General features: G+C 37.2%; 1 protein-coding gene across 1 annotated transcript; it reads right to left on the bottom strand.

Annotated features, from left to right (window-relative positions):
* Nucleotides 1-612: 612 nt before the first annotated feature.
* Nucleotides 613-14,668, bottom strand: LOC133993025 (uncharacterized). The gene is made up of 8 exons (XM_062431858.1): nucleotides 14,570-14,668; nucleotides 13,119-13,210; nucleotides 12,834-12,954; nucleotides 6,625-6,785; nucleotides 4,782-4,918; nucleotides 4,078-4,246; nucleotides 2,369-2,511; nucleotides 613-1,528 (listed from the first exon to the last, which is right to left on the bottom strand). Exons 2-8 carry the CDS (start codon nucleotides 13,165-13,167, stop codon nucleotides 791-793), a joined length of 1,518 nt encoding a protein of 505 aa, XP_062287842.1. The 5' UTR covers nucleotides 13,168-13,210; nucleotides 14,570-14,668; the 3' UTR covers nucleotides 613-790.
* Nucleotides 14,669-14,914: the final 246 nt, after the last annotated feature.

The raw sequence follows: 14,914 nt of genomic DNA, 5'->3' as shown, positions 1-14,914 counted from the left end.
GTCGGCCTAAACGCACAACACATTTGTGGTTTCACTCCAAAATCGTCTCCATGTGGATGGCCTCTCATTCTGTTCGTTTACAAGATGAAAACATGAAAGTCAACTTCTAAAAATGTCTCCAGCAGGATCTCTGATGTCAGCAGTGATTTGTGTTATTCTTCGTTTATACACTAAAGCACAACCTGTGTCTATAGCAACCATAGAACAACCTGTATCTATAGCAACAATAGAACAACCTGTATCTATAGCAACCATAGAACAACCTGTATCTATAGCAACCATAGAACAACCTGTATCTATAGCAACCATAGAACAACCTGTATCTATAGCAACCATAGAACAACCTGTATCTATAGCAACCATAGAACAACCTGTATCTATAGCAACCATAGAACAACCTGTATCTATAGCAACCATAGAACAACCTGTATCTATAGCAACCATAGAACAATCTGTATCTATAGCAACCATAGAACAACCTGTATCTATAGCAACCAAAGAACAACCTGTATCTATAGCAACCATAGAACAACGTGTATCTATAGCAACCATAGAACAACCCGTATCTATAGCAACCATAGAACAACCTGTATCTATAGCAAAAGTTAAATGGGTTCAATAGATTTAGGTTTTGAGCAGATATCATGACACAAAGTGACGGTTGAGCAGACCTACGAAGGGTTCAAACATGTCTGGAGGTGATCTTTAAATATTTCAGTTTTCCTTTCTTTCATAAACGCCATAATCAATACCTTCCTATATCACACACACACACTCATCAGAGCATTAATCACGTGCGTCCCATATATCCTGAGCATTCATCCTCTTCCTCTTCCTCCTCTTGCGTCTCCCCATCAGAGTCTTTGAGGCAGCCGAATGAAGAGCGAGCAGCTCTGCCCTCGTATCCGCTCTCGTTAACGCCTTTAAATGCCGCAGTTGTCCGATCACGTGACTCGTCATGTGTGTGCGAGTCTGTCAGCAGGAGAGGCTTCAGATCAGAGAGTTCCAACAAGTCCTCCTCCTCTTCCTCACCTACAGCCAGCGCTGCGAGGGTGACTGAGAACAGGTTGATATTGCTCAAGTTGTGGCATGCCTCCTCCTTCATCTCCTCCTCCTCTTCCTCCTCTTCCTTCTGACCTGAGCCATGTCCCTGGACTCCAGTTTGACGCGTCTCAGACACAACAGAAACCTTCTCTCCTCTATCTTTACCCTCATATGGATTAAACTCAACGTCTGCTTCCTCCAGCCTCAGCGGTGAAGCCAGCGCGCTGTTGGCCGACACATCCCGACTGTCCTGGTGGGAATTTTCCCCCGAGGATAGTCCACCGTCTCTGTCCATGTAGGGGTTTTTCTCTCCGTCTCCATCTTCTTCCTCTTCATCATCTTCTTCTTCTTCTATCTCCTCCCCTGTGCTAGTGGACTTGGGGACAGGAAGAGGCACTGTGGGGTTTCTACTCTCCGAGCTGACAGAGATCAGGTCAGGGATCGTCTGATCCAGAGTCAGGATTTTGCCGGAGAGAAGAGTCGACTGCAGCAGAAACACAGAAAGAGACAAATCAGATTAAAGGACGAGTTCACCATTTTTCAAGCGTCTTAAATCAATAGTCAGGAGTCCAAATGAAAGAAAGAAAGAAAGAGAGAAAGAAAAAGGAGGAGAAAGATGGGGAAAGAAAGAAAGAAAAGTGAGGAGGAAGGATGAAAGAAAGAAAGAAAGAAAGAAAAAAAAGGAGGAAGATGAAGACAGACAGACAGACAAAGAAAGAAAGAAGTATATACTTCTCTCTCATATATAAGTACTTCTTCCTAATTTATAAGTATACAAGTATAAACTTCTTAATATGTATATACTTACACATAATTTATAAGTATATACTTCTTCCTCATATATAAGTACTTGTTACTAATTAATTTATAAGTATATACTTCTAATCTATAAGTATATAGTTCTTTGTAATTTGTAGGTATAAAAGTATATACTTCTTTATATGTATATACTTCTTACTAATTTATAAGTATATATTATAGGTATACACTTGTTTGTTTTCCTTATTTATCTGTTTTTATTCTCATATTAATGTGAATAAAAACAGTTAAATGTTAAATAAAAGCATGAGCAGTGGGTCACATAACGCTTATGTAGCAGGTGAGTGGTTCTTATACTGTAAGGCTGAATGGGCGCCACTTTTGGTCCAGTATCCAGCTCTTATAATACATCCATGGTGGAAACAGGAGAAACAAAAGTAACATAATCCGCCTGCTAGCTCATCTAAAGCTATTTCATTACCACATAATAACACTCATTTAATCTGTATAAGAACAAATAGTAAAAAACAACACATTAGATGGATTAATAGAGACAAATACGTACGTTTCTTACTGCAGTCAGTGCTCTGGGCAGAGTCGCCTTCAGTTTACACAGGAATCCGGTGTATTGGAGGCAAAGTATTAAGCTCGTAAGGGCACCGATTGCAAAAACCACAGTACCAGCAACTGCACCTAAAATAACATAGACTGAAAACACACACACACACACACACACACACACACACACACACACACACACACACACACACACACACACACACACACACACACACACACACACACACACAAAGTAATAAATCAGTCTGTGCTTTGTTTTCTTCTTTGAACCACATAACAAATAAAGTGTAACCAACACGTAACGCTTTATTTAATTTGGTGCAGGTGTGCAGCTCTAAACGCTGGTGGGCAGGCACTGAGGTTATTTCCTTTATTTAGTAACTTTCAGTTCCCACAAATCCTCTCCAGGTGTCTCCATCAAGTTAAAAGCAGCAAGTAAGAGGAGGCAAAGCATTGTCTAGAGCGACATACACATATTGGTCAGTGAGAAATAAGTGTTTGCAATTCAAAAATATGTTAAAAACTATTTTTAAAAGCAGCATCAGGTTTGTTAAAATGTACATTTAGTATTTGTGTTGGTTTTATATCATTTGAAATGACATTTGCACCATTTTTACCAAAAGTAAGACTGAATGCTCCTGAAAATGTCAAATGGTGTAACCACAAAAGAATGATAAATATTACATATTTTATCACCTACAGTGTATTTAAGTGGACTTATACTAATAATGACTTCATTTAAAACATGTAAATGTTTCCTGATCTCCATGGTTACCAGAGTAAATGTAATATTTAGAACAATTGTATTCCATTACCTTTATTTAATATAAAAGTTATAATGTAAGATCATGCCAAACTAGTTGATATGGTGTTTTATTGACAATTTACTGTTTTTAAGCAAAGTGAATTATTTGGTACAAAGTTTTTATGGTTACACCACTTAGACATTTTTGCCATAATCCTCTAATATATTCTCTCAAAATGGATTAAAAGCAGAAATTTGATGCTGGGTCCACAAAAAAAGATTAATGTGTGCAAGTTATTCATACGTTTATTTTCACATTTTAACCCTTTAAATATAAACTAAACCACATGGACACAGTCAAACACCTCACTGACCCAGATACAGCCAGTTTACATAGAAACAAAAGGTTGTTTGGTTCCCAGACTGTCAGAAGTCATTTCCTATAATTTTCATCTAACTGAGTTAAAATGTTTAAATGGTAACATATCAAAGAATAAAAATAAACACAACATAACTTTACTTGTATTTTGCTAATGATACCACAGTGGTATTTAACATCGCATGGATCAATCATTTTACTGCCAAACCAAATTGTGCACTATTACACACGGAAAGATGAAACATAATCTGACTTGGTTGGTTGTATATTCAAGCTGCTGTATTCACATGTGAGACTTATCTTAATATTAACGCCAACACAACTCTGTCACAATATGTTTTATAATCGATTAACCTGGAGATTATTTTCTTGTTAACTGTTTAATCGTTTTATCTATAAAATGTCCAAAAATAGTGAAAAAGGCTTTTTATAATTGCTAAAGAGTCCAAGGTGACGTCATAAATGTCGTTTGGTCTGATCAAGAGTTCAAAATCTAACGATATACATAAACTACAACAATTATTCCATTATTAAAATAGTTGCAGTTTTTTATTTTTATTGATCGACTAACCTCTCTGCGGTTCCACGATGCTCGTGAAGGTGCAGCTCACAGCTGATTTCCGATAGTTTGTGTTCGCCATACTCTGTGGTTCCACCTGCACACAGTACTCCACGCCTTTCTCCAAGTTGCGAAGAGTGAAACTTGGGTTAGATTTAGGAGCTTGGTTTTGCTCTGGCATCTGTGAAATCACAAAAATGAAGTTATAAGCCATAAAATATAAATTAAAAATGATAAATATAGAAAATGTGTTTTTAACAAAATGAAGTTATGAACAACTACTGAAAAAAAGATCAAGAATAAAGCTTTAGGGTTTTATTTAAATGTCTATAGCGCACGGCGAAAGTGCCTTTAGGGTGTGTCCAAATCCAATTCTGCTATTTGGAGTCTAGGAAAAAAGATACTGCAGAGTGTAGTGCAGAGGTCACAGATAACACAAGTTCCCCTCCAAAGAAGTGAGTATTATGTGTCTGATAATCAATCAAAGAGGCAAAGCTGCTGTGTATGAATGAGATAAGATAAGATACTCCTTTATTAGTCCCACAATGGGGAAATTTGGATTATTTGTAATATGAGTATTAGTAAGTAGAAAATCATTCAAGAAAGCAAACTGTTGTTTTTAGAATAATTAAATTAAAAGATAATCATATACTGGACAATACAGAATTACTGGAAGAACTTTGTGGTTTGACATAGGAGGGAAATTGATTTCTTACCTTTGGTTCGTTCCGTTTCCACCACTGGACTTTAAATTGGGGACGGTGAATAATCTGGACCATCTCGTTCAGGGAAATGTTGACGTTGATGCAGTCACCACATCCAGCCAGTGACAGCTTTGGAGGACTTATTTTAGCTTGTAACAAGAAGAAAACATATTTTTAAATTTAGGCAATTCCTATTTCATTTATGCATGTATACTTATTATTCTTATTATAAAACCACTGTCCATCAAAGGAAAATGCTAGTACTTTTAACCCTGGGCTAAGTTTCTGGAAGTAAAAGTACATCTCTTTGTGGTAAACTGCCACACATAATCAGACACTTGACATATGACACATATGTCAAGTGTCTCAAACCAGCAGTGAGGTGTCCATATGTGCTTTCAATGTAAAGTGATGGAGCAGTGTGTCCACACAGTCATTTAAAGTAGATGATCAGCTTCTATTGAGCTTCAGCAGTCTGAGTTAGTCATATCAAGTGATATCTGACACATTTACAGTCTTTTTAGCATCAAATTCCCTCTGAGTGTTTCCTGTTGAGCTGTGGTGGAAGTATAGTAACAAAAAGACTTTGGTACTAAAAACACTGTAACGTTGAAACATAGAAGATGAAGATTTGACTGAAGCTTCATATTAGCTTCAGATCAACTTTTAAATCCATGTTTCCACAGAAGGAGGACTGTGGATTTAGTCCTCCATCACTTCCATTGTAAACATTATGAAGGGGTCTTCTAATGGTCAGTATGAACAGGAGGAATGATTACAGACAGAAAAACACTCTTAATGTTCATTTGGGCTCCTGACTGTTGGTTTGAGACAGATTTGAAAAAGATGTATCATTTAGGGCTGCAACTATTTCCAAATAATCTCTTCATCATTATTAACCATCCTCTTGGTTTGGTTTCAAAACTGTATCCGGACCAGGCGGGGAGTTCCGGTCCTCTGCAATGAGGCCAACGTGGAAGTAACTTAAAACTGCATTCTATCAAAAGGCCACCAGGGGGCGACCGTTTTGGTGTCAAAAGGACTTCCGTCTCTATACAAGTCAATGGAGAATTCACCAACTTCTCACTTGATTTCTAACCTCAGTAAACGTTTTCAAAGTGTGTTTATGGTCTCAATCGCTAGTTTAAAGCCTTCTTCAATGCAGTATGATGTTCATTTGGGACATTTTGACCTCCCTGATTTTATATGTGACGATAAAGCAGGGTATGCATTAGGGCGTGGCTACATCGTGATTGACAGGTTTATTGGTTCACAGGTTCAGGAGGGCGCCTCATGCTCCTCCTGATGCCCATATAAGTAGAATCCGTGTTTTTATTTTTCCCAGCATGCACCGGAAATTTTTTCAAGATGGCGCTGCTCAGATCCGATACTATTGGCCTCCGAGCAGCAGTCCACAAACCAATGGGTGACGTCACGGATGTTACGTCCATTTTATATACAGTCTATGATCCTGACTAAACTTTGTGACATATACCAGTTTGTGATAATCCATCAACATATTTTCCTCTTATTTTAAATTTAGTTCAAAATAATTCATAATTTCTGCGTGAGGTATAATCTCATTTAAATGATGCATATTGATCATCATTTCCAAACATATGTGTAGAGTTGGAATAAAGTTGGTCTCATACAAAATTGGATGATGATTTATACTTACTGCTTCATTAACAGTCAAAATTGACCCGGGAGGAAGACAACAGGACGGTTAACCCTAACCCTAACCAACAGTATATTTTATGTACAATGATCTTATCTGTCAGCAAATCATCATATAATCTTTAAATACAAGGGAACAAGCATTTTACACAAAAAAACAAGACTCATGCTGACTTACTTTGTTTGTAAGGAATGAATTTGACTTTACTAGACTCTGGACTGTGGAGGGTTTGGTTGTAGTACGCCTGGACAGTCAGTTTATATGACTTGTAGTTGTCAAGTTGCAGCCTCAGTGATGTATCTGTGGTCTGTGATATATTCTCTGTGGTACTGCTCACCCTGCACAAAGAGAACCAGAGCTTAAGCTTTTAGTTGAATGTTTTTAGAGCTCAGAGGATGTAGGGAAAGATAAGATGTGAGTTACAGATCACAGGTGTGTCATATTTGTAGTTAACAAGAAAGTGCAGTTCAGAAACTCCAGTTCATTAAAAAACTGTCAAATGTCCCATTCAATAAACATACAATACAATACTATACAATATACTTAATTAGTCTTGGACTCAGCGACTGCACCATTAAATACCTTGACAGCCACAATGACAACAAACAGTACATCACCAGCCTTACCATCCCAACAACAATTACATACCAGTACTGCACATATATCCCATAACATTGCACAAAACACATACATACACCAATGGGAAAAAAACATGCTAAAACATCACCATAATAAAAGCACTATGACATTATTGCACAATCTTCGGCCTCAACCACTAGTTTACTACTAGTTTTGGTTTATTTGACATTTTGGAGGCTGTAATTTGTGGTGCAGGATTTGGATTTTGTTGAAAGGACTTTCTAATATCAAGCTTACCTTTACCGATATAAATGGGGGTGGACAAAATATTAGAAACGCCCCAATAGGTAAGTGCACTAACTATACAGTACATTGAGTTGTCAGTTTATTACGTATACAATACAGGGGAGGGTTCCTGGAAACAACCAAGCAAGACATTCTATTGGTTTTGATGTCTTAAAAGCTGTAATAATCAATATATCTTAATTGAAATAGGATCAAATGACTATCTGTAAAAGGAAAAAAATAGTGGCACATCTTTAAAGAATTACAACCCAGTCTGTAGATCTACTGAGTACTTTAGCTTCTTCTATTTTGGTTTTTCCAGCCTGAGAACTCTGCTCTGATTTTGTTTCCAGATGCAGCAATAGCTTTAAGTGTAGACAGGTGCAAATTATTAATACAATGACAAGTCTAAGCTGTTCTAGCAATGACTCAAACAACAAAAGATTGTGTGAGATCATCTGAAACTGAAACACCTCACAATGCAGAAACACTCAAACCGCAGTCATATCGCTAGTTTTTAAGAGCGGTCGAATCATCGGTTCCTTTAAAAGTACCAGTCGGCCTCTTAGTGGTCACAGCTGCTTTGAATGCACGCTGAAAGGTCAAACTAGACGTCTAGATGGATGGAAACAAAACACGACTGTGAGACAAAAAGCCTTTGCCATGTTAAAAGAAAGCAGAGGTTAAATAAAGGAAAAATTCACCCCACAGTCAAATATTCAATCAAAGAAGACGCTCGAGTAAGCCGAGTAAGCCACAGACTGAGAGTGAGAGAGTGAAAACGTGACCACATTTAAAAGTCACAGTTGATCCTGGAAAGGCCAATCAGGACTGATATAAACATGACAAATTCACACGAGTGACGAGTTAAATGATTTAGATGTTTTGTTAAATACTTCCATTGTTTATATCTGATTGCAGGATTCCGGCATGAAGGCTAAAGATGACCCATTGTTTTTATCTACATTTCCAAAAAGATTTCCAAGAGTTTTTTTTATTTTTTTGACAATGTCCAATCCGGCACACTTGATAACTTTGCAAAGTATGAAAATTTAAATTTTTCTGCTGATCGGAGTTTTGGAAAAAGGATGAATACATATTATAATAGATATTTAAATCATTCTTATATTGAACATTGTGCAAAATGTTGTTAATCAGCAGTTTCTGTGCAAAATAATCTGAGAAAAGGTGACATAATATTGTTGAAATCATTTTTCTTAAGATATCTCAGGCTGTTTTATACTGCTGGTTTATTATTGTAAAGTTATAATACATATTTATTATTTATAGATTATCATGTCATGGTTTTACTGGTTCAGCCAACTTGAGATCGAATTTGAGTTTATGTGGCCGTTGAGCTGCTGTTTTAGATGTTTGTTAAATACTTCTATCGTTAATATACTTTTACTTTGTCATTTTAAAGTGATAGCTGAAGTAAGTCATGTCATAATAGCTGTTCATTTTAGACTCAAACTGCAGGATTCTGGTTCTTATGCACATTTCCAATAAGATTTTGTTTTTATTTGGCTGAATTAATTATACATTCACTCTGAATGTAAATGTTAAACTTTGAATATGCAGTCAGACAACCTGTAATTCACTGCTCAGATCAGACTGGTTTTACTGGGCAGCTTCCAGGTGTGAATGTGTATAAATGTATGAATGTGATACCTGAATAAATAAACGGTTAAAATAAAGATTACTAAAAAAGTGCTTACACACTATCACAGACATGTTATGAACCTGAGGACATTTATCTTCAAAGGAAAAATAGGAATTATTAAAATTCAGATTTTTTCAGGATAATCTGAACTCGTGGTTGAGAGTTAATGAACCTCGAATGGAAACTGTTTTGTCAACTGTTGTTTCTAAGGTCAAGCTTAACGTTTTTATTTCAGTGCATGTGTCATCAGCTGTGAGTGATAAGATAACACTGTGTGGATACTGGGAAAATAAAGGTGCAACAGGGCAGGAAAGACAAACAGTCAGAGAGATCAGAGAGGTTTAAACAAGCCGACACTCTGGTTCAATTAGAAACTGAATGTGACTGCAAGATCTAATTAATTAACGTTTTGCCGTTTAGAAGTAAATCTAGTCATATCCTGTTCATAGGAAGAAAAAAAAGAAGAGTGTTGTGGAATTTCCCTGGTTTAGAAAAAATGAGCTTGGTAAGTTTTCTGTAGAACCAGGATGACTTATTCAGACACTGACACATATCTGATACTGCAGAAAGATCTTCATTTATTCTTCCTCATCTTCTTATTATTATCATTATTATTATTATTATCAACAGATCTGATTGGTAATGGAAATGAAAAAAATCAACGTGACAGTTTTAATCATCAATTTATCATTTAAGAGACTTTTTTTAGGGGGAAAAAAATGTCAAAATTTGCTCCTTGTGAGGATTTGTTGCTTTACTTTGTCTGATATAATGATGAACTGAATATCTTTGGGGGTTTGAGACCCTTTGGGACTGCTGGTCTTTGGGAAAGTGATGAAAAAATGAATCAAGACATTGATTGGTAGATTAAGAGTGAATTAATAAGCATTTACAGTACTGTGCAAAAGTTTAAAATCTAAATCCACACAAGAACTGTTAACTTTAGTGTTTCCCCTTTTCTTTACTACACTTGGTATGAAGTTAATTGAACGATTTTTTAAAAACAATTTACAGCATATTTTTGTTGACATCTTAACTTTATTTCAAGTGTCTAAAACTTAAGATGAGGTTTACGCAACATAAGCACAGTCTGTTCTGTGTCATATTCACACTTCCTCTTTCTCTGCAGCCTCTTCACAGATCACATGAGACATTATTTATAGAAACAGTTCCTGACATGAAAACTATATTTTTGTTAATATCCTAACTTTAGTATTAGTGGCTAAAACCTTTGCACAGTACTGTTTGTTCATATATTCAGGTGTCTGTCACTGAAACCAATGCTCTCTTTTTCAGGAACATTCACACCTGGAACCTGCCCAGTAAAACCAGTCTGATCTGCCTCTTTTGTTCACACGCTCATATCTAACCCTTTATGCCTCTGCTGCCTCATACAGTACAAGTCTAAGTTTAACGTTTGGACTTGTCCATTCCCCTGAATAAGAAAATGTTTCCATGTTTGTAATGAAAGAGGACTTCTTTGTTTTTATTTTCATAGCTTTCAGATGGTTAAGGAGATAAAATACTGTAATTCACAATATAAATTAAGCAAAAATTAGACGAAAGCTTGAAAGAAAAACTATTTTGTGTCAGAAATATGTTTTTTTTTCTATTGTTCTATCATCTCGCAACCCATAACCTCAACCCCCAGGCTGGGAACCACAAGCAGCTAATGATGACAATTTTGGTAAATGGTAAATGGACTGTACTTATATAGTTATTATGATCACTCAAAGCGCTTTTACACTACATGTCACATTCACCCATTCACACACATTCATACACCGCTGGCGCAGCAATGGGAGCAATTTAGGGTTCAGTATCTTGCCCAATTACACGTCAACATGTGGACTGAAGGAGCCGGGAATCAAACCGCCAATCTTCCAATTGGTGGACGACCAGTCTACATCCTGAGCCACACCTGCCCCACCCAACATGCAAACCCTCGGAAATGAAATGGATTTACTTTTGATTAAGGAGATTGCACAACCCTCCATCGGTTCCTCATCAGGCAGTAATGCAGGACCAGACGGGACCAGTCTTGTTCTGTTGAGTCACTGAGCAACACATTCACCTCTCTCAAACCAGGGTGCAGTCCCTCAGTGCCTCAGACTCTCTACCATCATACCTCTATTTGCATACTAAGCCAACTGGTCTGTTGAGGATTCAGCCAGCGCAGCACTCCACCTGAAATCACCTGACACCTATAATTGGATCCTGTTCATATATGTCAGTTCCACCTGAAATTCCATCATCCCATTCAAACTCTACCATGCTGAACTCAGCCCTATTGATGTTAGGGCTTTAGTTCATACCCTCTTACTCATCAGCACAGGAGCTCCTTTAGGGCTGCGTTCTCTCCCTGCTAGCTCTTCTCACTTTACACCCCTCCAGGCACTATTGTCGTCAGTGATGAAACACAGTACCGCACTGAGGTGGCACAAGTAAAACGATGACCTCCTGCCTAAAACAGCCAAAAACCAGAAACTTATTATTGACTTCCAATGAATGCTGAATCCCAAAATATCCATACAAATAAATGGAGACCCCATTACCACCATTAGGGCTGGGTATCATTTAAAAAATAATGATACCAGCACCAATCCAAGTACCCTTAAAGTACCAATTGAGTACTTCATCAGATTCCCATTAACACATGTAGGTCTCTGTCTTGTATCTGGTGTAACAGGCGTGTAGTGTAGACACACTTTAGAGCGTTTAGGAGGCATCTTGGCTGCTGAACTGCTAAGCGCGCTAACTCAGATTCACCACGACTTCACCACCACAGACGGGTTGTAGCTGCTGTGGCAGTGGGCCAATCACATGTTGCATTAAATACAAAAAACGCTTGCTCTTGATTGGCTGTGAGCAAGTCCATACAAATAGTCATATTTTCTAGCTCTGGGTGCAAAAAGGATTGATTGCAGGTATCGTTTGATGGGAGATGTTCTGATACTACTTGGGTATGGAGTACTGATACCCAGCTCTACCCATGATGACTAGAGAAAGCTGACAAACATGCTGTAGTTTCTCATATCGCTGTAAATGGAGATCATACAACAACCAGAATGCATTGTGTCTAAGGCCACTGATGGTGTTTACAGAAGGCAGGTGTCTGGTTTGCAGTGAGCAGCATTATATCTCTTTACTGAGGCTTATTTTCATTTAAAAAAAGCTTTTAATTGATTAAATGATTTGATTTTTACACAAACGCATTTTGAAAGGCTTAAAGAAAGGACAGAAATGATTAATAACAGGGAGATGTTTCCATACTACTTGGTATCAATTTATTTCGGTCGATACCTTAAAGGCATCGGGTACCAATACACAACCCTAACCACCACTGACTCAGAACACACACTAGCGGTGACCTGAAAAAAAGCTTGACAATGACTTCACCTTCTTAGAGAGTTTTTAAAAAACCAGATAAAGCATCAACTTCTTGTTCTGTTCTACTCAGCATTATATTCTGGCAGCAGAAAAATTGGAATTATTTTTCTGAAATGTTCATACTTTGCAAAGTTGTCCAGTGGATCAGATTGGATCTCTTTTTGAGCATCCCTAGTCTAACTTGTCGTTCTAATCATTGCCACTCTTGTTAATTAACCCCACTGTTGTTTTGTTGACACCTTTCAACACATCAATCATATTTTAAATGCAAGAAAACTGGGCCAAAAAAGATCTGTTGTCAGAATGCGTAAAGTAGTTTTGTTTTTCATGCCAACTTTCGCAACATTCGACTGGGCATGATCAAACCTACAGGAAACCATCTGGTGGGACATTCCAGCCCTGTGCTTGAAGAGGAAATGGCATCAGACGCAACACTGCAACCAACAAGATGGTAGACATGGGAAATTACCTCTGGAAGATCCTGTACAGCGTTCCTGGGGGGGTGCCGGGGCCAGGATCCCACCGCAGGAAGTGGTTAAAGTCGGTAGAGCTCATGCTAACATTGACCGGAGCGGGGAGGGAGCCGAACACTGTGCAAACAACAATTTAAAAAATGTGACTAGAGGTATAAAGACATACCTGGCAGGACTCTTTATGACTCAGCAGGGATTACTGGTATGTGAGCGTGTGGAGGTGAAAAGCATCTGAGGTATTCGACACATTACGACAGGCTGAATGAACTCGATGTACTCACCAGAATCAATGAGGAACATGAGAGGCAGAGTTAGAAGGAAACAGTTCATCCTGTCAGTGTGTGTGTGCCACCTTTCACAGGCTGCATGGCTACTGTATAAAAACACAGACAAACAGAAATATACTCCTTATATTCAAACTCTTTTAAAGATTCATTACTATAAACTGGCTTTTAATCAGAGTTTTTTTCTGTTTTATATATTCTCAAGATTTATATTAATTGTCTTTCTAGTTCTGGATTTCATTTAACTTATTGTAATGTGTAATTATATCAGTCGATATCAGTCAATCAACTGAACTTTATATGTATAACACCTTTCATACAGATCAGTGCAGCTCAAACTGTGTCACAGATATAATAAGACAGTAAAATCAGTAATAAAACACTGAGGAATAAAGATGATTACTTTTCTTTTAAGAGAATAACCAAAAGTCTTTCATTGAAAATAATGTTAGTTTCTCCTATTTTTTAAATAATTATATAAAAGCTTTTACCCCCTTTTTAAGCTGATAGAGATTTACTTCTGTTAAAGGTCACAATGAACTCAATTACATTAAACTCACCTGAATATTATTGTGCTAATAGTGCCAATGTTGAGCTGATATACTAATAAACCTCATATCAATAACCTGATACAGCGGTGGAAGAAGTACTCACATAGGTTACTTAAGTAAAAGTACTGCAGTATTATGAGTGATGTAGTATGCAGTATTACAGTAAAAGTACTGCAGTATTATGAGTGATGTAGTATGCAGTATTACAGTAAAAGTACTGCAGTATTATGAGCGATGTAGTATGCAGTATTACAGTAAAAGTACTGCAGTATTATGAGTGATGTAGTATGCAGTATTACAGTAAAAGTACTGCAGTATTATGAGCGATGTAGTATGCAGTATTACAGTAAAAGTACTGCAGTATTATGAGTGATGTAGTATGCAGTATTACAGTAAAAGTACTGCAGTATTACAGTAAAAGTACTGCAGTATTATGAGTAAGTAGTATGCAGTATTACAGTAACAGTACTGCAGTATTACAGTAACAGTACTGCAGTACTACAGTAACAGTAGTGGTCTCTGACTCCAACTACACACTGCTTTTTGTCATTATAACAATGTGTTGTATTTTAAAAGCTTGTTATATTATCACATTGTGTCTAATCTAGTACAGTAGGATATTTCCTTCTGAGATGTAGAACATAGCATCACATAGAAATACTACAGTAGAGTATAAGTACCTCAGTGCAGTACTTTGCACCACTGACCTCATAAACAGAAGGAATGTGTTGGCTCATATCATAACTTCATTACTCTGATAGTTTCATCAGGCTGGCAGGGGTTCAAACACAGTGACGTGTTACTAACATAAAGTACAGACAGAGCTCTTCTTAATACTTTCAGTCTATCCTCATTTACTGGCTGAATGATTGATTGATTATCTGATATATTGATTACCTGATCAGCTCTCACTGTCTGTGATAATCCATTCACTGTCCGAGAGGTAGAGAGGTAGAGTCAGTCCGTCCGCAGTTAGAGACGTTCAGTGTGTTCATGATCAACAGAGTCTGTCAATTAACTGTTGTGAAATACACCCTGACTTCCTGTTGCCTCTTCAAAGTAAAAGTCATATTGTGAAACAGGTGTCCAGGGTTATTATTATAGTTTTGAAATTTTCATTAGTTTTTATTTTTATTTAGTTTTCCAGTTTGCTTTTTTATTCCAGTTTAGTTTTAGTGAGTTTAACAAGTGATGAAGTAGTTTTTAGTTTTTAGTGTTTCAGATATCAGGAGGAAAGTCTTG

This window comes from Scomber scombrus, chromosome 13, assembly GCF_963691925.1.
Source record: "Scomber scombrus chromosome 13, fScoSco1.1, whole genome shotgun sequence".
Classification (NCBI taxonomy): Eukaryota; Metazoa; Chordata; class Actinopteri; order Scombriformes; family Scombridae; genus Scomber; species Scomber scombrus.
Note: the sequence above shows the minus strand (reverse complement) of the source record. Positions and strands in the feature narration are given on the sequence as shown.